The 19409-nt window shown below is 43.8% G+C and overlaps 1 protein-coding gene across 1 annotated transcript in view; it reads left to right on the forward strand.

Moving 5' to 3' along the window:
- The window catches only part of OBSCN (obscurin, cytoskeletal calmodulin and titin-interacting RhoGEF), a 159905-nt gene that overhangs the window by 43774 nt on the left and 96722 nt on the right, over positions 1-19409 (forward strand). The window contains exons 25-39 of the mRNA XM_057370883.1: positions 421-687; positions 1549-1818; positions 2244-2510; positions 3243-3509; positions 5091-5363; positions 8560-8826; positions 9664-9930; positions 10539-10802; positions 11372-11638; positions 12010-12273; positions 13194-13460; positions 14523-14789; positions 16044-16307; positions 17231-17497; positions 18358-18621. Of these exons, the coding sequence (XP_057226866.1) occupies positions 421-687; positions 1549-1818; positions 2244-2510; positions 3243-3509; positions 5091-5363; positions 8560-8826; positions 9664-9930; positions 10539-10802; positions 11372-11638; positions 12010-12273; positions 13194-13460; positions 14523-14789; positions 16044-16307; positions 17231-17497; positions 18358-18621 (4002 nt within the window). The remainder of the gene's footprint in view (positions 1-420; positions 688-1548; positions 1819-2243; positions 2511-3242; positions 3510-5090; positions 5364-8559; positions 8827-9663; positions 9931-10538; positions 10803-11371; positions 11639-12009; positions 12274-13193; positions 13461-14522; positions 14790-16043; positions 16308-17230; positions 17498-18357; positions 18622-19409) is intronic.

Consider the following 19409-nt stretch of genomic DNA (forward strand, 5'->3'; position numbering starts at 1 on the left):
GGGCAGTGGAGGGGCAGACACTGATCTCTTCTGTCTGGTGGCTGGTGACAGGACTTGAAATGGCTGAACTTGAACCATGGGAGAATGAAGGCATTGAGATCAGGATGAAGGTATTGAGAGCAGGTTGAAGGCTTGAGAGCAGGATGAAAGAATTGAGGACAGGATGAAGGAATTGAGAGCTGGATAAAGGAATTGAAAGCAGGATGAAGACACTGAGATCAGGATGAAGACACTGAGACCAGGATGAAGGCATTGAGATCAGGATGATGGACTTGGGGTGCTGGTGGGTGATGCTGATTTAGGTTCTGTGTTGGTATCAGCAGCATTACCAAGAGTTTATTAATGTCTCCAAATATTTGATAGCAACTGAAAATGTCTCAGATATCCTGGTTGTTCTCTGTTTTGCCTYTTAACCTTCAGAGAAACCTGTTGTCTTCATGAAATCCTTGGATGACGTTTTTGGTGAGGAGCGAGGRGTGATCAAACTGGAATGCGAAGTCTCCAAAGAGAAGGTCAAACCAGTTTGGAAAAAGGACGGTGTGAAGATYGCTTCTGGCAATAAATATGAGGAGATCCAGGCTGGGAAGAGCCTGTGCCTCCTTATCCATGACCTGGAAAAGACAGATGCAGGGTTGTACACRTGTGACATCGGCACTGATGTTGCCAAGTCAAAGGTCAGCGTTCAGGGTAAGTGTTGTAGATGTTGGCCTGTCAAAGGGTGATGGAAATATGGCTGGGACTGGTCCCTTGGGCTCACACCTGTTCCCGAAAAAATCTCACCWAACACAGTGATGTCTGAACAATCCTTGGTAGTTTTTGGTGTAAGAATATCTGGGGTTTCAGTGAAAATTGGGTGTCAGTAATGTAGCAASAATATTTTCTTCCTGATCATCCCTAAGGTGCAGAAATCCTCACAGAAAATCTCAAAAAATCTCAAAAAATCTCATCTAATATAAAAAAAATCAACAAACCCCCCCCAAGTAGCCTGTTTCATATTTTAGCTATTGTTTCAGAGTCCATTGTAGAAACATAAAAGAAGGACAACATTGCCTGCTGAGGAACCCAGCCTGTCCTCTAATCCTTGTATCTGTCTCAAGGAAAAAGAATTGTTCATGGCTTCCAAACTCATAATATCAATGAAAAAATTTTGGATTTGCCTGATTCAAATACCAGTAGTGACAATTAAAAATGTTCAAGCATCCCATTTCTCCTATCAACATGGAGAAGAACCTCACCCTTTGTCCCAGATGCTTCTTTTCTGACAGCTTTTCTATTCTCTACTTCCCTGAATCTTGACTCTTCCCCACTGAACTGTTTTTCATGCAGTCTTTCCTGAGCACAACCAGGAGGTTCATAYCCCTTTTTGTATAACTTTGAGGTGATTCTGAGCCTGAGAAGCTCTTCCTGTATCACAGCCATCTGTAAGGAATGCAGTGGAGTCCTGTCAATGAAGCAGATAAATTAAACTCTTATGAGTTAAAAATGCCATTACTCATATCTACCATGAAAGCACTTTTAACTTCTATCAATGTAATTTTTGTCCTCCAGAACTGAACATYGGCATCACCAAACGGCTCAAGAACACCGAAATCCAGGAGGGAGGGGATTGCACTTTTGAGTGCATTTTGTCCCATGAAAGCATTGATGACTTCAGCTGGATGCTGAATGGGAGGAAACTGGAAAGTGGTGGGAGATTCAAAGCCTCCAACACGGGTCGGAAATACACACTCAGTATCAAAAATGTGGTTCCTGGTGACACTGGGGAAGTCATTTTCACTGCCCGTGGTCTGACCTCCAAGGCTTCTCTGGTTGTGAAAGGTAAYGGGGTCAGAAAGGTTCTGGGGGCTGATTTCCTGGGTTTATTTTGATGAGGGTTGTCAGCAAAACACGGGTGCAAACTCTGTGTGGATATTTGGGTTCAAACTGAAAGAGGAGAAATTTAGGTCATATATACAGCAGAATTTCTTCCCTGTGAGGGTGGGGAGCAGCCGGCACAGGGTGCCCAGAGAAGCTGTGGCTGCCCCTGGATCCTTGGGAGTGTCCAAGGCCAGTCTGGACAGGGCTTGGAGCAGCGTGGGACAGTGGAAGTTGTCCCTGCGCATGGCAGGGGGTTGTAATGAGATGATCTTTAAGGTCCCTTCCAACCTAAACCATTCTGAGATTCTATGACTTGAATTGCAAAAACCCCAACCWTATAGAGTTGAATTTTATTTAAATGTCCTTTTCTTTTTGTTTCTCTGCAGAAAAACCTACTGAGATTACAAAACAGCTGGAGGATAAAACATCACCAGCAGGGCAGGACATCAGCYTGAGCTGTGAATTGTCCAAAGCTGACGTGAACATCAGGTGGTACAAGGATGGCAAAGCAATCCGGAAAAGCCAGAAGTACGAGCTACAGCAGGAGGGAACACGATCCATCCTCATCATCCATGACTCCACAGTCAAGGACAGCGGGGAGTACACCTGTGAGACAGAGAGCTCCAAAACAACAGCCAGGATCACCGTGCAAGGTCTGCTCAGTGTGCACAGGGGCTGGCAGGCACAGGGGTAAATGTCTGCAGCCCATGGGAGAGGTTTTTCTCTTCCATCTCCCTGGGCAGGATCAATTTTTRCTTTTCAAAAAACACCATTGATTATAAGCTTAAAAAAAACAAGATATGGAAACACACCATGTGGATACTGTGCAATCTTATGGGCTCTGTAACAAGCCAATCAAAACTGGCAATTGGAATTATTCTATGTTGAGTATGAGTGATGAAAACTATCTGCAAGTGGAAACCTCGCCATTCCTGGATCATGGCATTAACCTTTCCTGGATATCTTTCCCCTGATATGTCCTGTGACAAGAGTGAGACCTGGTGATCTTAGATCCATTCCATCTGATGGGAGGGGGGAAGTGGCCTCAAGGTTTAGATTGGAGGTTAGGAGAAATTTCTTCAKGGAAAGAATGGTCAGTCATTGGAACAGGATGTGCAAGGAAGTGGTGGAGTCAGCAGCAYTGGAGGGATTTAAAAGATGTGTAGATRTGGTTAYTGGGGACAYRGTTTAATTCAGTGAATAGTTGGTCTTGCTGATCTTAAAGATCTTTTTCAACCTAAATAATTCTATGATYRTTTATTTGATTATTCTCCAAGTAGGGGCAGAGAGGAATCCAAGACCACTCTGGATGCTCAGGATTAGTTAGGGGGACAAATCTGTCTCTGTCATTATTTTATTTTTAAAATTTCTTTTTTCCCTTGCAGAAAAACCTAATTATTTTGTCAAGGAGCTCTCTGACCTAAAAGTGGATGAAAGTGGAACTGCAGTTTTTGTGTGCCAGAGCGAGAGAGCTGCATCCTCCGTGGTCTGGAGGAAAGGCATCGCTGAGCTCAGGGTTGGCAGGAAGTACGAGATGATGCAGAAAGGRCAAATCCTCCAGCTGACCATAAAGAACTTGGAGAAGAGTGACAGTGACACTTACAGCTGTGACATTGGGGATGCCCAGTCCAGAGCCAAGCTCACCGTGCAAGGTATGAATGAGAGGGGTGTGATTGCACGTCCCGTTCCTGCCGTGGAAAACATGCACAGGCAGATCTGTCCCTCAGATGAGCAGCAGACACACTGATTTCTGGCTCTGCCTCTTTCATGATGAAAGGAACACATGGCCAAAAATACAGGAATGTGGAGCTGGGCATGCAGAAAAATTTGAAGCAACCACACCTGGAGTACTTTGGGTGTGATTTAAACCCCCCAAAGGCTCATGTGAGGAGAGATTGGTGTCCCTGCATGAACAAAAATTGGACATGAGCCTGCTGTAGGATGAGGGAAAATTATTGTGCCTCCAGGCTTTTCTCCATGTCCCTTGATCCCTTTTCCCAGCAGTGCTGGTGGATAAATAGTGGTCCATAGMATCATGGAATGGTTTGGAYTGGAAAGGACCTTAAAGATCWTCTTGTTCCAAAYCCCTTCCATGAGCAGGGACACCTTCCACTGTCCCAGGGTGCTCCCAACCCTGTCCAGCCTGGCCTTGGACACTTTCAGGGATGAGGCAGCCACAGCTTCTCTGGGCAAGCTGTTCCAACACTTTGCCAGCCTTTCAGGAAAGAATTCCTTCCCAATATCCCATCWAACCCTTTCCTCTGAAGAAATGATTCAAGAACAATTAGATAGAGGTGCAGCAGCAGCATCCACTGGCTAATTGGATGCAGTTATCAAAGACAAGGGCTAAAGTCAGACTCCTCTAATCATCTAGAGCAGCCTGGAGAAGCAAAGACATGTGTTTAATCCCCATCATAACCACAGGCTCTGAGCTGTCTGAATGCACTCTGAGGTTTTTAACACCAGCTTTTTTGTGTGGAAAAAATACTTCCCTGTCACGAACATCAAAGTAAAATWTCCCTGTACGAGTTTTGAAAGCAGCAGCAATGTTGGAAATATTTTTGTATACAGTGATAGCCTTATTTTAGCCTTATTTTTTAGCCTTATTTTATTTATAGTTAGTTTTATCTTTGTACATATGTGTTTATTTTTATATATTCATTTTTAGTCAGGGGTATATCTATCTCCACAAGCAGGTTTTCAGGGCAGATATTTTGGGTTTTTTTTTACCAAAGTCACAGTCAGACATTTTCTCCACTTCCCACTGTGTTTGGTTTTGGACTGAACTCGAAGAAACTGTGGGCTCAGTGGTCCTATCCCATAGAAACCAAGATATTTTTGCTCTAAAGAATCAGKGGGGTTATCAAGTGAGGGACTATCTCTTAGTGATGTTTAGAGCCCAAAAATACTGTCAGAGGCTCATCCTTCCACCCTTTCCAGGGATTTTCATTAGGAGAAAGTTTATAACCCTGRATTTGTGTTGTACTGGCTACTTGTTCTGCTTTATGTTTTCTGATGCTTTAATTTTGTCCTCATCCCATTTTGGTGTGTGTCCTRTATATATCATCTTCCTGTGAGTGGGGTTTGTGGTCAATACCAGGGGAATTCTGTTTCAAACTTTCTTTTTCATGAACATATTTCTTTCTTGAAAGAAATCTTGGGAKTTTTTCCGCGTCGATCTTCACRTGAGGAAGCGAAGATTCCAGTAATYKATGTATTTATGTTCCTTTCAGGCCAGAAAGTGCTAATAACAGAAGACCTGGAGGATGTCACTGTGTTAGAAGGAGAATCTGCCATGTTCAAGTGCAGAATCTCTCCCRTAGACTATAGCAGAGTGCAGTGGTTTTTGGATAAAACCCCACTCCATACCAATGAACTTAATGAGATCCAGTCCCAGCCTGGTGGATACCACCTGCTAACRCTGAAAAAGCTCTCGCTGAAGGACTCGGGGGTCATTACATTTGAAGCTGGTGATAAGAAAACATCTGCCAGTTTGGTTGTTAAAGGTAAATTCATCATCACAACTGCAGGAGAGGAAATGATGAGTAGAAATAAGCGGGGTTAGTGTGGGTAGGTGGAAAAAAAAAAAGAGCAAAAATGTTACAAATTTAACACCATTGTTGTATATCTGTATATGTGCAAGAATGGCATTCATTTTACAATGAAATTACAGCTGGAGAATGAGCACTTTGTAATCCTGGACAGCTTTTGGAGTTTTTATTTGATTTAGATAGGAATGTTATACTGCAGTGATGGTACCTTGTTCAGTTCTTCTCAAGCTGATTCATGAGGAGATATCAATTAWTTCAATGAAAAAARAAGTGCAACCAGCAAGTYTYAAATTCAGCTTTCATCGTTTGAAAGGCAACATGGCATGTGCTCCCTGCTGTTCATTGTTGACAGTGGATTGTTTGCTCTGGARAAGTTAAAATGAGTTAAAACTGCAGTGTTTGGTGGCAAAGGAATAAAATGAATGCCAGACAGCCCAAGAATGTGGCACTAGAGAGATGTTTTCTTACTGAAAATGTGAATGTTTCTTGTTGCTCAGAGATGTGAAACACACAGTCTCCACTGTGTCAGATCATTGTCTCATTTTTTTTCAGAATCACCATATTTATTTAAAATAACTTTTTACAAAATTTTAAATTTGCCCATATTTTGCCAAGCTCCAGAAATGCAAGGGGATTTCTTTTTCCTGAGGGAAAATGGAAAGTTTTACTTGCAAAAGGCTAATTATTTCTGTTCTTCAGCAGGAATATCATCTTCTCAGCTCCCAGGTGTCACTGGGTATTTAAACACTTTATAGCATCTGGGTGCCTTCCTGAGAGCTTTATAGTCACAAACACCAAATTATTTGTTACTAGACCTGACGTACAGCTTTGATACAAACAATCCTGGGTGCAGATCTCACAGGTTACTTGTGATCTGAGGATCCACACCTCTTCTGAACCATCTCAGATGGTTTTTATAGGAGTCTGGAGAAGCCCTGCACTTTCACAAAGGAGCTGGTTGTCACTGAAGTCACTGAGGGAGGGGATGTGATCCTTCTCTGTGAAATGTCCAGAYCAGACAGCCCTGAGAAAGTGTATAGAGATGGGAAGAGCCTTAGGAATTCTTCCAAATATAACATCAGCCAGTCAGGATTTGAAGGCAAGCTTGTCATTCACGAGGCGGAAAGAAGAGACAGTGACAGATGTGAGTTTGAGAGTGGGACAGCCAAAAATAGGGCAGTTTTATATAGATGGATTGGGTCCTAATGCTGAGCTCASAGTAATTAATTGAAATTATAAAAACATGAAACTACACTGAAAAGGAACCTGGTGTTGTGCACTGAGATGTTGTCATCAAGTCGTCCAGAACAGCAGCCAGAGAGGTGACAGGATGTGAAACAGGAGAATCCTTCATCTGACCTGCCTTTAACTCTGAGAACCATGAAATTCTAGAATGGTTTGGGTTAGCAGGTACCTTAAAGATCACCCCATTCCAAACCCCAAAAAGARAGCAGTAGGAGAAAGATCCAGCCCTAGAGATCATCCACAGAAAGGATGGATCACCTCCTGGGGCTGTCTCCAGGGATAGCTCTGTCCAAGGAGAGAATTTATCTCTGGGAATTTATCTCTGTGAGATAAATCCCTCCCCTGGCAGGTTTGAGCAGGTGCAGGAGATTTTCACAGGCACAGGCTGTGTTCAGCCAGAGCAGAGCATGTCCTGTGCACAGCTGGTGTTGCACACTCGSCATGGACTGATCAAAAGCTGCTCCTGGATTAGAGATGTCGGTTTGAACCACAAAAAAAGCATTTGGGTGGTTGGAATGGTGAACCTCAACCCCAGAGCACTGAGTGGGAGGACAACCTGCTCACAGGATTTTTCTAGAGCACGAAGAACCAGCTCGAGGCTGCACAAGAAGGAGAAGACCTTGATGATGAGAGGAAGAAGAGCTGGTGGTTAATGATGCTGATTTTCTGTCTTTCTGAAGCACTTGGATATTTTCCCAATCCCGTTACACACAAAGCAAAGACCTGTGTTGACTTCAGTAGGACCTGGATCTCACCTGTGATGAACAATTATCTGCTAGAAAAGAATCACGTTTGTATTTTCCCAAAACAGCCCCATTTTTCCCCACACTGAGAAGGGCGTGGGTGGATGTAGGATTCCAACACGTGGATTCAGATCACCAATGGATATGAAGGAGTCAAGTCATAAGGATGTCTACAAGAAATTGCACTGCTGGAACTTTTCTTTATCTTTTAGGGTCACATCAGAACATCAGAATGCAAAAACAGAAAAAGAAATTCAGTAGTCATGTGAGTCTGAGTGTTCCAAACTAGAGGGAAAAAGGAACAGGACAATAGGCTGCAGTTTTCCAACAGCCACAGGTTAAGTGCATCATGGATCAGTAGCTGACTTGTGCATTCATAAAACACCAGAATTCAAGAAAAAARTATTTTTTCCTTATCTAAACATTTCAGTTGAGTTTTTTTTTTTCTCCCAAACAGTGCCTTCCCTGCACCAGTTCACCTTAAAGCCTTGAATCCCAGGCTGACAGAGCCTGCAGGGGGATCTTCACGGGGCCCCTGTCATGTTCAGCTGCACTTCCCTCTTCGYGTTTGTTCTGTGTTGTTTTTAAGCCTGTGTTCATGCTGGATAGAAAAATACATTGTAGGGTATTTTTATAAACAGAAATCAATACTGAGAAATCATTACTGTCATGACAGAGAGTACTTTGCCATTCCTCTGTGTCCTCTGTGCTGTGTGAGTTGACCTCAGTGAAATTTTCTGGGTTTTGTGCCGGTGGTCCAGCTTGGAGCTGCAGCTCAGTCTGTGTCATTAATTGCAGCGCAGCATCTGCCTCTGATGTTAATAATGAAAGCAGTGACAGCAGCAGCATCTTCAGCAGTGCAGACAGTGGTTAAAAAGAAAATAAGCATCTGGCCTCAAATTCTTTTTGATGCTGTAAAGTGCTGGCAGCCAGATGTGAGATGTCAGAATCTGTTTACTCTTTGCTAGTGCTTTTCCATTCCTGCAGTTTTCTGTCTCAAAAACAAAGTCTGATGCTAAAAATGAAAAATGATCTCCAACTTCACGTGTTTCCTGAAACATTTGAGTTATTCTTTTTTTTTTTTTTTTTTTGAAATTTTTATCTTTTTTTTTTTTTGTTATATTTTTGATTTATTTTTTTTTTTTTTTTTTTTTTTTTTTCAGAAAAGCCAGTTCTTTTCAAGCAAGAGCTCCAAAACGAAGAAGCCAAAGAAGGGAAGCAGGTCAGGCTGACCTGTGAGCTCAGCAAGGCTGGTGCCCCAGTGAAGTGGATGAAGGGAGACACTGTTCTCTGTGCCAGTGAGAAGTACGAATTCAAGCAGCACGGCACTGTGGCAGAGCTCATAATTCGAGATGTGAAATCTGTGGATGCTGGGGACTACACCTGCAGCACTGGGGAGCTGAAAACCACTGCTCGGGTCAAAGTGAATGGTGGGTGCAGTTTGAGACATTGCCACACTTAATGGAGTTCTTCATGGATCTATTGCRCAAAAATCACATAACACTTCATCTTTTTGGTGACAATGCCATCTTTAATAAGCAAAATTTAAATGCCATGTTGCACACTTGTAGGCACCTGTATATATTTCATTTGTGTGATCTCACGTTTTCCATCTGGGGTTTTAAATCTGTGACTGCCCCATGGGAAAAAGAATAATTAAGTGAAATGCAGAGTATTAGTTTTCTCTGGGCTGTAATTCCTGCCCTATCAGCTGGTTTGCACGGCTGTGATTAAAAATGGAGTTGGAGGTGGAGAGTGGAGCACGAGGATGTGAAAACATGAGCCCAGTCCCCGAAAAATTGAAGGTGATCAGGTGCTTAAGAGACTCCAGACTCCCCAAAACTTCCTTTCAAAGACAGATTCCATTTCCACTCCTCAAATATAGTACCTCTAGTAATATAGCAAAAGGAGTATGTGTGGGAGCAGAAAGCAGGAGAAATATAGGATGTGAATGGTTTTTCAGAGCCCTGCAGGAGCAGGGAATTTATTAGGTGATGGTGCCAGAGGACTCTGACAGGAGCCTAATCAGAAATAAAAGAAACTTCCCCCATATTCCTAGGAATCCACAGTGAGATGATGACATCTGGGGGACAGATTTGTTCCTGCCCCAAGCAAAATCTCCTCGATGCCTCACAGCCAAGGGAGGGTCTAGGGCTGCTCTGCTCTCTTGGAAAAGGATTGGATTTAAGAGGTGGCAGCTCTAATGGGGGCACTGGCTGTAGAGCAGGTCAAGCGGTGCTGTGCTAACCCCTGGCTCTGTGTTCCAGCTGTGCCTGTCCTTTTTAAACAAGCCCTGGAGAACACGGCTGCAGAAGAAGGGAAATCGGTCTCCTTGCGCTGTGAGCTCACAAAAGCTGATGCCACCGTGGTGTGGAAGAAGGGAGAAGCCACGCTCCAGGCAAGTGCCAAATATGAAATGAAGCAGAAGGGGACAGTGGCAGAGCTGGTGATTCATAATGCAGAGCCAGAAGATGCGGGAAGATACACCTGTGACACGGGAGAGCAGCAGACCACAGCCCAAGTCCAGATCCATGGTAGGAATGAGACACCTCCTTGTGACCATTTGTTGTTGTTCTTGCCACGGTCCTGCTTCCCCTGGGCACTTGCAGAGAGTGTTCAGGAAAAAAGGGATCAGCACAAACAGCAGACAGCTCTGGCTGGGTCCGTGATGTTCTTTGTTTTCTGGGATGAYAACTTCATGATAAAGCATATCAATCAATAACCAAATATTTTTTTCTGATAACCAGATACCTTTTCTTCCCTATGAAATATCTCTTATGCTTTGGATAGAGATGGCTGTCCAAGCTCTAAGCCAAGAGGTAAGAAGGGCCTCAGCTACACTTTTTATTAAAGAATATTCAGTTCTTCTCTAGATTCTCAGTGATTTTTTTCACAGCTTGAGGACAAGAAGAGTAATTATTTTGGTGTTCTAATTGTTGGGAAATAATTTTTCCTTTTTCATTTGATGCAAAACTCTTGTTGCTACTGTAAATACCAGCAGAGTCTGGAAGCGCAGGTAGGTCAGAGCTTCTTTTCTGTGTGAACTGAGAGAATCTGAATTAGTTTTGGCTTTAAATCCCGTGTGAGGTCACCAGGTGGTGACAATGTGCCTGAAGTAAACTGAGAATGCTTCGCTCCTCAGCCGTGTCCGTGCCGTTCCAAGAGGAGCTGCAGCCCGTGGAAGCTGCGGAAGGTGGGATGGCCACCCTGCGGTGCCAGCTGGCCACTGAGGCCCCCGTGGAGTGGAGGAAGGGCCAGACCCTGCTCCGGCCRAGCCACAAGTACAARATGAGGCAGGAGGGGACCGTGGCCGAGCTGCTGATCCACGAGCTGGAGCCAAAGGATGCTGGAGACTACTCGTGTGTAGTCGGGAACCAAAAATCCACAGCAGCCTTGTCAGTGAATGGTAAAAAGGCAGAGATGACCTGTGAAACTCTGGAGTGGTTTTGTCCACCTCTTCCCTGCYCCTCTCTGTACATTCCCTCACAATTCCTTCCTTCATGTCCTGCTTCCACTGTTTCCACCCATCCACTTTCTCATGTCACTCCTGTCCCCAGTCTGCACCTTCAGTCACCTTCCTTGTGCCCAGTGTTGGTTGTGTGTGTGTGTGTTGTGTTGTGTTCTCACCTTCCCTTAAGCGAAAGATGTTGTCCTGCACGTCTGTTTCTCTGAATTAGCAAGGGAACATAAGATTCCTTGGGATTTTCTGTTACAGAGGGTTCATCATGTTTAAGAGGGTTCATCATGATGAGAATGAATTTGTCTTCATGCATGATCTCAGCCRAGATCATGCACATTTTGATTCCCCCAGAACAATTTAATAGAGAATTTCTTTTACCACCTGTGAAAAAAAGGACAGGATGTTCTTAAGGATAAGGGTGTTGCAATAAGGCTTAGGCAGGCACACAATAAATCACGATTCAGCCTCTGAGCCGGGTCCAGGGTGGCAATCCCTTTTCATTCTGCATCTCTCAGCCCTGCCAGTCCATTTCAAGCAAGAGCTGAGGAACGAGGAGGCCACGGAGAGTGGGACGGCGACGCTGCAGTGTGAGCTGAGCCGGCCGGGCGGTGCCGTCCAGTGGAGGAAGGATGGGAATGACCTGACCCCCAACGGGAAGTACAAAATGAGGCGGGAAGGGCGTTTTGTCGAGCTGGTTATCCAAGACCTGGAGCTGACGGATGCTGGGAGCTACAGCTGCGTGTGTGGAGAGCAGGAGACCACGGCTGTTCTGAGAGTCAATGGTAACCCTCCCACCCACACTTCTCTTTAAACCCCAAACATAGCCCATGTGGCAGCATTTCCTGGCCAGCCAGAGCTTGGTCAGTGGGATTTCTTGGAGGTTTCATGTTCTTGGCTCTATATTACCAAAGAGACACCCTTTTAGAGAATATTCTTTTGGGCTGTTTTTGCCTTGAGACAGCACCTATATATTATATTGTTTAATTTATTTCTCTCTCCTCTAGAAGGTTTTACCCTGCCTATTGACAGTACCCACCTAGAAATCAAGCATTTTTGATTGGAASTGCACACTGCAGCCCAGTAACATTCACAGCGCAGTCCAGATCATTTCAWTCTGCTGCTGATTCCTTCTCTTTGGTATTGCATCCTTCAGCCTTACCCGTCCTCTTCCAAGAAGAATTGATGAGCAAGGAAGCTACAGAAGGGGAGGCAGTGACTCTGCACTGCAAACTGAGCAAATCAGCCCCAGTTGAGTGGAAAAAGGGGAAAATGGTGCTCAAGCCAAGTGAAAAGTACAAAATAGAGCAGGAAGGTCCCTTTGCGGAGCTGACGATCCAGGGTTTGGATTTGGCAGATGCTGGGGATTACAGCTGTGTGTGTGGAGACCGGCAGACCAYGGCTGCTCTGACCGTGAATGGTAAAAAAGAAATTCTCAGCACGTGTCCCAAGCCATCCTGCACAATTCCAAGACCTTTTCCTCTTCTACATCTGCTTCCTCTGATCCCTGATCCTCTGATCCTCCTTTCTGCTGATTAATTTTCCTATCTCCTCTTTCTTCTCTCTTTTCCTCCTTTCAACTGATCCCCTCTTGATGTGCTGCTTGTCTTCCAAGGTGCTCTGTTCAAATTACAAGTAGAGAACAGCTTCCCAACCCAACACAGCCTCCCTAGCCCAGAACAGCTGCTTGTTTAGAAGTTTTCCCATAGGAATTGACCTAAAAGTGGGAATAACATTTACTTCTTGTGACTTAGACTGTGACACTTGTTGCTCCTGAGAGGAACAAGTTTTCATCAACATATGGTGCTACACAAGGACAATCTTAATAAAAAATAGGCTTTTGATGCCCGTGCTATTCCCAGCTCTTCTTTACCAATTTTGGTGTAGTACTTCCCAAGCAAATATTTGATTTCTGCAGAAAACTGACAGCATRTTTGCAACTGCTCTGCTTTGAGTGACTCTTAAAAATTCAGACAGTGCCATGAATCAGGCACTTCCTGTAGAAATGCTTCTTTTCTCAAGGGAAGCAAAATGCTCTGGGTGTCATATTGAAATATGGCCTCTAATTTTATGTCCTTGACTTTATGGTGTATAAAGCAAAGAGCAGTTGGCTTGTCAACTACCTTTGCAGGTAGTTTGATTTTAAAGAATGTTCGAAAGTGTGAGGACAGAAAAAAAGTCAGACTGAATTATCTTTTGAATGGTTAGAGGCTGGAGAAAAATTGTGGAGAAATAAAACCCAGGAGGGGAGACCAAGGTGGCTCCAGGGAGATAAGAGAGGGATTAGGCTATGGGTCARGCTTCACTGGGGCTGATGCCATGTCCGTGTTTGCTCTGCAGTCCTGCCCACTCTTTTCACCAAGGGGCTCACAGACACAGAAGCCACCGAGGGTAAAAGTGTCTCCCTGCACTGTGAGCTGAACAAGGCTGCTGCTAGCGTGGAATGGAAGAAGGGCTTCAAGACCCTCAAGTCGAGTGACAAATACAAAATCAAGCGGGAAGGTGTCRTGGCTGAGCTTGTGGTCCAGAACCTGGAGATGGCGGATGCTGGGAATTATTCCTGYGTGTGCGGAGACCAGCAGACCATGGCGGTGTTAACAGTTCATGGTAAAACAGACGGAGCAGGACACATCCTGAAAGCAGCCACCCTGATTTCTCTTTTCCTTTGGACAGATCCCTGGTCACATTCCCATCTCCTCCTTCTGCCAGACCTTTATCCCCTGCTCACCGATGCCAGTRAAGTGCATCTGCTGGCGTCCGTGCGCTGGAATGTTTGGCACAAGAGGGATATCGGTGCCCAGGGCAGAGTAAGGCAGCCTGGGTTGCTGCCACTCTTTTAATCAGGGATCATCATTTTGCTTTTCCCTTGAAATATCCTTTATTAGATTCCTCATGATGCTCAAGCCAAAAATTGGGTTGCTTCAAAGGAATGATGTTTCAGGGATTTTCAGGTTTCGTAAAATTTCAAAAGATTAGRTTATTCCGTGGAATCTTATGCCCATACTCTATTCCTGAGACAACAAAGTGCTTTTAGACTTAATGCACTCTAAGTTGTCATGGAATTCAATTGGTGTTCTGTGTAAAACAAGCCCAGACCTTCTAAGGGACAACCATTCTCAGGGAGAACTTTGATTTTTACCGAACCTGACATCTTTGAAAGAGTATGTCAGTTCAGGTGAAGATGCTTGTTTTCCTACCATGTATTGAAATGAACAATTTCATTTCAAACTGACATTTAAAATGAAASCTCGCTGTTTCATTTTTTTTAAAATGTAAAATGTCTCTCAGTTTGCTTTAATATGTGGGAACACAGCGAACATCCTCCCCTTGTGGTTTAAAATGTCATATAAGAAAACCATTTTCTTTCCAGAAATTTCAAATCGGTGTTTATTCTTTTTGATTGAAATTTCACAGGGGGAAAAAAATGGGATTTCTACTTCCATTTGTATTGATTTGTGACTCTAAGTAATGTAAAATASCCCTATGGATTACTGCAAGCATCAAATCCTCTCCTGGTGATGACATATCTCTCCCAGTGCTGATTCACAGAGACTCTTGAGAATCTCTGTCCATGYGTTGACAAATCAGTTCAAGAGAAGGAGGGGAAAAGAAACATAATTTTAACTCTTTGGAGCATTGCATCTCACTGCTGATATTGCTGTCCTTCAGCTTTGCCTGCATTTTTCAAGGAAGGGCTGAAGAACAGGGAGGCCACAGATGGTTCAACAGCCACTCTGCGCTGCGAGCTGAGCAAGGTCGGCGTCCCGGTGGAGTGGAAAAAAGGGGACAAGGCACTCAAACCCAGTGAAAAGTACAGGATGAGACAGGAGGACACGGCTGCAGAGCTGCTGATCCGAGACCTGGAGGTGGAAGACACAGGGGAATACACCTGTGTGTGTGGAGATCAGAAGACCTCGGCTGTCCTGACAGTCCATGGTAAAAAAGCGGCTCTCCGTYGGGATAGCAGTACCTCAAGAATGTCCCTTTTCTCTCTCTCCTTCCCACTTGCTTTGGTGTTTGATTCTGCAGTGTTTCCTTGGTCTGCTGGTGCTGTTTCATCCCATCTCCCACTGCTGTCAGTTTGAAACTGATGGCTTTATATCAGAGTAAAGAGAAGTTGTGAGAATTTCTCATCTCAGAGACCAMGAGGGAGCAGACCTCCAGCAGCAAGATTGTTCTCACAGGGTTTGCCCTGTGTCTCCCTGACAGCAGTGGATTTTCCTGCTTAACCTGAAGGAAAGTTCTTTAAATCTGCTGAGCTCAGTCACTGAGAGGTTTTTCCATACAGGAATGAGTGCTGCCCTCCTCTTTTTGCAGGATTGTGGTGTATTCTGCTGAGGAAATGGTACTTAAATAAATCCCCAGCCCTCAGAATTATTCAGCAGRTCCTGACTTAGGGAATAGTGGGGTAAATTTTGTTCCTCTCTCTGCCATGGTGAATGGTGAYGAGCTCTGGTTGCTCCTCCAGAAGGAGCAGTTCCTGTACAGCTCCCATAGATGAAGGAACAGCTTTTAAGATATCTCTTATGGATAAAAAACTTCTAAGGATGGTGAAATTGAGGAGGCAAAGTTATTCTCTCAGATTTTTCCATGCACTTTTTCTTCTTCTTTTCTCCCAGCTGGAGGAATTTGTCTTCCTCCCCTCTTTTGACCTATCATTTTCATGCCTGTGGAAATCTCTTTTTATTTTAGTGGCACAGTTGTAACACAACTTGTTGAATATTGCTAAAAAAAACCCTGTAATCCTGATATTAGTGTCATTATACCCATGGAAACTTTGGGTTAAAGGTGCACCTGAAGCTATATTGCTATTTTTTTTCTGAACCAGAAATATAAATTATGGTGTTAGGAAAGGGAGAGATCTCCAGATAGCAGTGCTGTCTCCTGGGTTGATGGCTTTTAATTAAAGTTCAGGTAGGTAATGTTGAAGATAAAGGATTTCAGAGGGAAATGGGTAGAGAGGACTGTTGGAATGAGCTGGGAAGTGATGAACATGAACAAGCCAATGTTAGAAGTAGGTCATGGTGGAAATTATCCCGGCAGGATGCTGCAGTAGTTTTCTATTCAGTTCAGGTTTTCAGACTCTATGATTTATTTTCCTGTAATGCTGAAGGACTRGCCACAGTCCCGAGTTCCCCAAGCTCTGGTTAGAGGTTTTGATGCCCTCTCTGTTTATGTTACACCCCATAGCTTTGCCTGCACTGTTCAAAAGGGATCTTGTCAATGTGGAAGGCACGGAAAACAGGACGGCTGTTCTGCAGTGCGAGCTGAGCAAAGCTGCCCCGGTGCAGTGGAGGAGGGGGCAGGAGCTGCTCACACCGAGCGAGAAATACAAAATGAGGCTGAAGGACACCACTGCTGAGCTGACAATCCACAGCCTGGAGGAAGGAGATGCAGGAGATTACACCTGTGTGTGTGGAGACAAGACCACCACAGCCTCCCTGACAGTGCATGGTAAAATATCTGGGTTAATCGGAATTTTCTGCGTTGTCATCTGTGATCCTCAATGGGATCACAATCTGCTCTTGATCCCTTCTGTTGTTTTAAAATGTTATGGCAGCTGTTCCAGCCACTGGGAATATCTTCCACTGAAAGCCCTTCCTTTGGGACTGATAAACAGCATCACCAAGTCTTTTCAGTCCCTGCTCTTTCCTGTTGATGGAATCTGGAAGTGGATAATGAAAAGCTTGATGAAGTCAGAAACAGCACTTGGGAGTATTTTCACTCAYTGATTTCTTTAGGGCTCATCACTGAGATTTTACCTGTCTTTCTTGGATGAAATTGAAAAGTTATGAGATTTTTTATTTAGAACAACATTGGTGTTCATTTTAATTCTTAATCTGGTTTTAAGAGCTGTGCATGGCTCCTCGAAATCTTGGGATYAGCTTTCTGTTGTTATATCTTAAAATGCCTTTAAAACACTTCTCCCAGCACCGACATAGTTTTATAACACATAGCTTTGTTGTTTTATAACAAATAGTTTTATACTTTTATAACACTGATTTCCGAACCAGTGGGAGTGGAGGAGGTGAGACTGGTGTGGTTCTCTGTGTCATGCCATGGGCTATATCTTTAAAAACACCCTCTGATTTATGAATGAGGTGTTTTCCAGCTGTCCTAAGTCACTCTTTCATGGTTCTCAGAGTTGTCATAAATCACCATTGATTTCCAAATCAGTGTGAGGTGCTGAAGGTGATGCATTGCAAAGCACAGGTCAGGGATGCAGGAAAGTTAGGGATGCCCCTGAAATCATCCTGTGCTCTCAGCTTCTGTACATTCTAAAATATTCAGAGATTAAAGCATTTTACTCCAGTGGAGCAGCCCAGCCACAGTATTTCCTCAATTTTAAAGTGCTTTCTTTCACCTGTGATCTTCAGCCCTCCCTCCGCACTTCAGGAAAGAGCTGAAGAACGTGGAAGGCACAGAGAAGGGCACAGCCACGTTCTGCTGTGAGCTGAGCAAAGCTGGAGCTGCTGTGGCCTGGAGGAAAGGAGACRGAGCCCTGGGGACAAGTGACAAGTTCACCATGAGGTGTGAGGGCACGGTGGCCAAGCTGGTGATCCGTGATTTGGTCCTGGCAGATGCTGGAGATTACACGTGCTCTTGTGGAGAGCAGGAAACCACGGCTGCGCTCAGAGTGAATGGTAAAAATAAAAAAAAAGGGAATGCATAATGAATTAAAGAGATGATTTTCAAACTTTTTTTTAATTTTTTTAAGAGCATTGTWGTATTGGTTTTGAAAGAGCCGTGTTTCTGATGGGTTTAGCAATATATGGTTGAACGTGGGAATAAATTCTTGGATGTTTTGGTCAGTGTCAGGCACAGGTTGGCAGTTCATAGCAAAAATTTCAGATATTCATCTTGGTGTTAGCTCWTTTTTTGGATGCTTAAGTTCAGCAGTAGCTGCTAAAAAATGAAAAATCATATTATTGTGATGGTGGTTGTAAAGATGTCACAATCTTAAAGTTGAGAAGATTTGTTGAAGAGATATTTTTTAAGACAGTTTTCAGTGTTTCAGAATAATTTAATGGACAAGTTCTTCCAGACCACTGTATGAGGAGAAATAATAGAWTAGTTTGGGTTGKAAAGGACATTTTAAAGGTCCCTCATGGAAAAGTGAAATTGATACCTCAGATACAGGTTCCTTTATGAACTTTTTCGGTGATGATTTGCATTGCCATAGAATTTAGAGCTCTGCTTAGGCTTTATTTTCCATTCTAGCAGGCAATATCCAAGGTAGGGCTCAGTCTTGTAGGTCTGAAGTCAACACTGATGTGGTTCTTTGCTYCATGCCATGGACTTCACCATAAAAACCTCTCTGACTTATGAATGAGGTGTTTTCCAACTTTCCAAAGTTGCTTTTTGATGGCTCTCAGAGTGGTCATCAATGCTGATGGAATTGATTAGGACAGGCTTTGCTTATCACCTGTGGTTGTCAGACCACACGAAAGGGTTCCTTGAGTATCTCCCTGGTCACACATTCTGCTCCTTTTGACCCCCTCAGCCCTGCCTGTGCGTTTCCAGAAGGAGCTGACGGATGAAGAAGCCACGGAAGGYGGAACAGCCACTCTGCAGTGTGAGCTGTCCAGGGCTGCCCCCGTGGAGTGGAAAAAGAAACACAAAGTGCTCAAACCGAGTGACAAATACACTGTGAGGCARGAGGGCACCACGGCACAGCTGCTGATCCATGCTTTGGAGCTCAGGGATGCTGGGGAATACAGCTGTGTGTGCGGGGAGGAGAAGACGACGGCGGCACTGACAGTGCACGGTAAAGGACGCAGAAATGGGACGGTTTTGTGTGGTGCTTCTCCCTCCTCCTCTGGAATCCTCAGTACTGACACACAACRAGCTCTTCCTCTAATCTTGCCATCATTAATTCTGTTCCTGACAGACTTTCTTCTTTCCATTGTGATTTTTGTCCAGTTCTAACCAGGATTGTAGTTCCATTGATTTTACTAACGTTTTCCCTKTTTTCTTCTCCTTGCTCTTGTTGGTGCGGGGCTGCATTGTTTTGTACCACACCAAAGRCTGAAAGATATCAGATCACTGCTTTTTTATTCTGTTTTTCTGATTTTTGACTTGAGCCTAGAGCGATGGAGCAGCAGGAACAATCATAGSTCTCTAAAAGAGCAGTTTTATTTCAATTTGCACTAGGATTTGATGAGTAATTTTAAATAATAAAAAGAAAACTTGGTTGAATGTAACTTTTCTTTGTAATTCTGACCCAGGRTAATGTTGATTTTTATTCAGGTACTTCAGAATACTCAGCATTAKAGTAGGAGGATATTTCACAATTCTCAGTCAAATTCATCTCACAGCTTCCCATGCAAGAGAAGAAAAATTTATTTTCATTACTAACACAGGACAGTCAGAAGTAGTTTCAGCTTCTTTCTCACCTGGAAATCCAGTAGGTCTGAATTCAGGGAGTTATTTCTTTGTTTTCTTCCCTAGATCTTTTCATCTTAGTATTTACCAATAAAACAAGGATTGCTTCAGTCTTGAACTTTCAATTTAACCGTGAAAAATAGAATTGGAATGGACTTGTACAGGTCAYTG

This window comes from Malurus melanocephalus, unplaced genomic scaffold (genome assembly GCF_030028575.1).
Source record: "Malurus melanocephalus ecotype Western Australia unplaced genomic scaffold, MMel_1.1 scaffold_135, whole genome shotgun sequence".
Lineage (NCBI taxonomy): Eukaryota > Metazoa > Chordata > Aves > Passeriformes > Maluridae > Malurus > Malurus melanocephalus.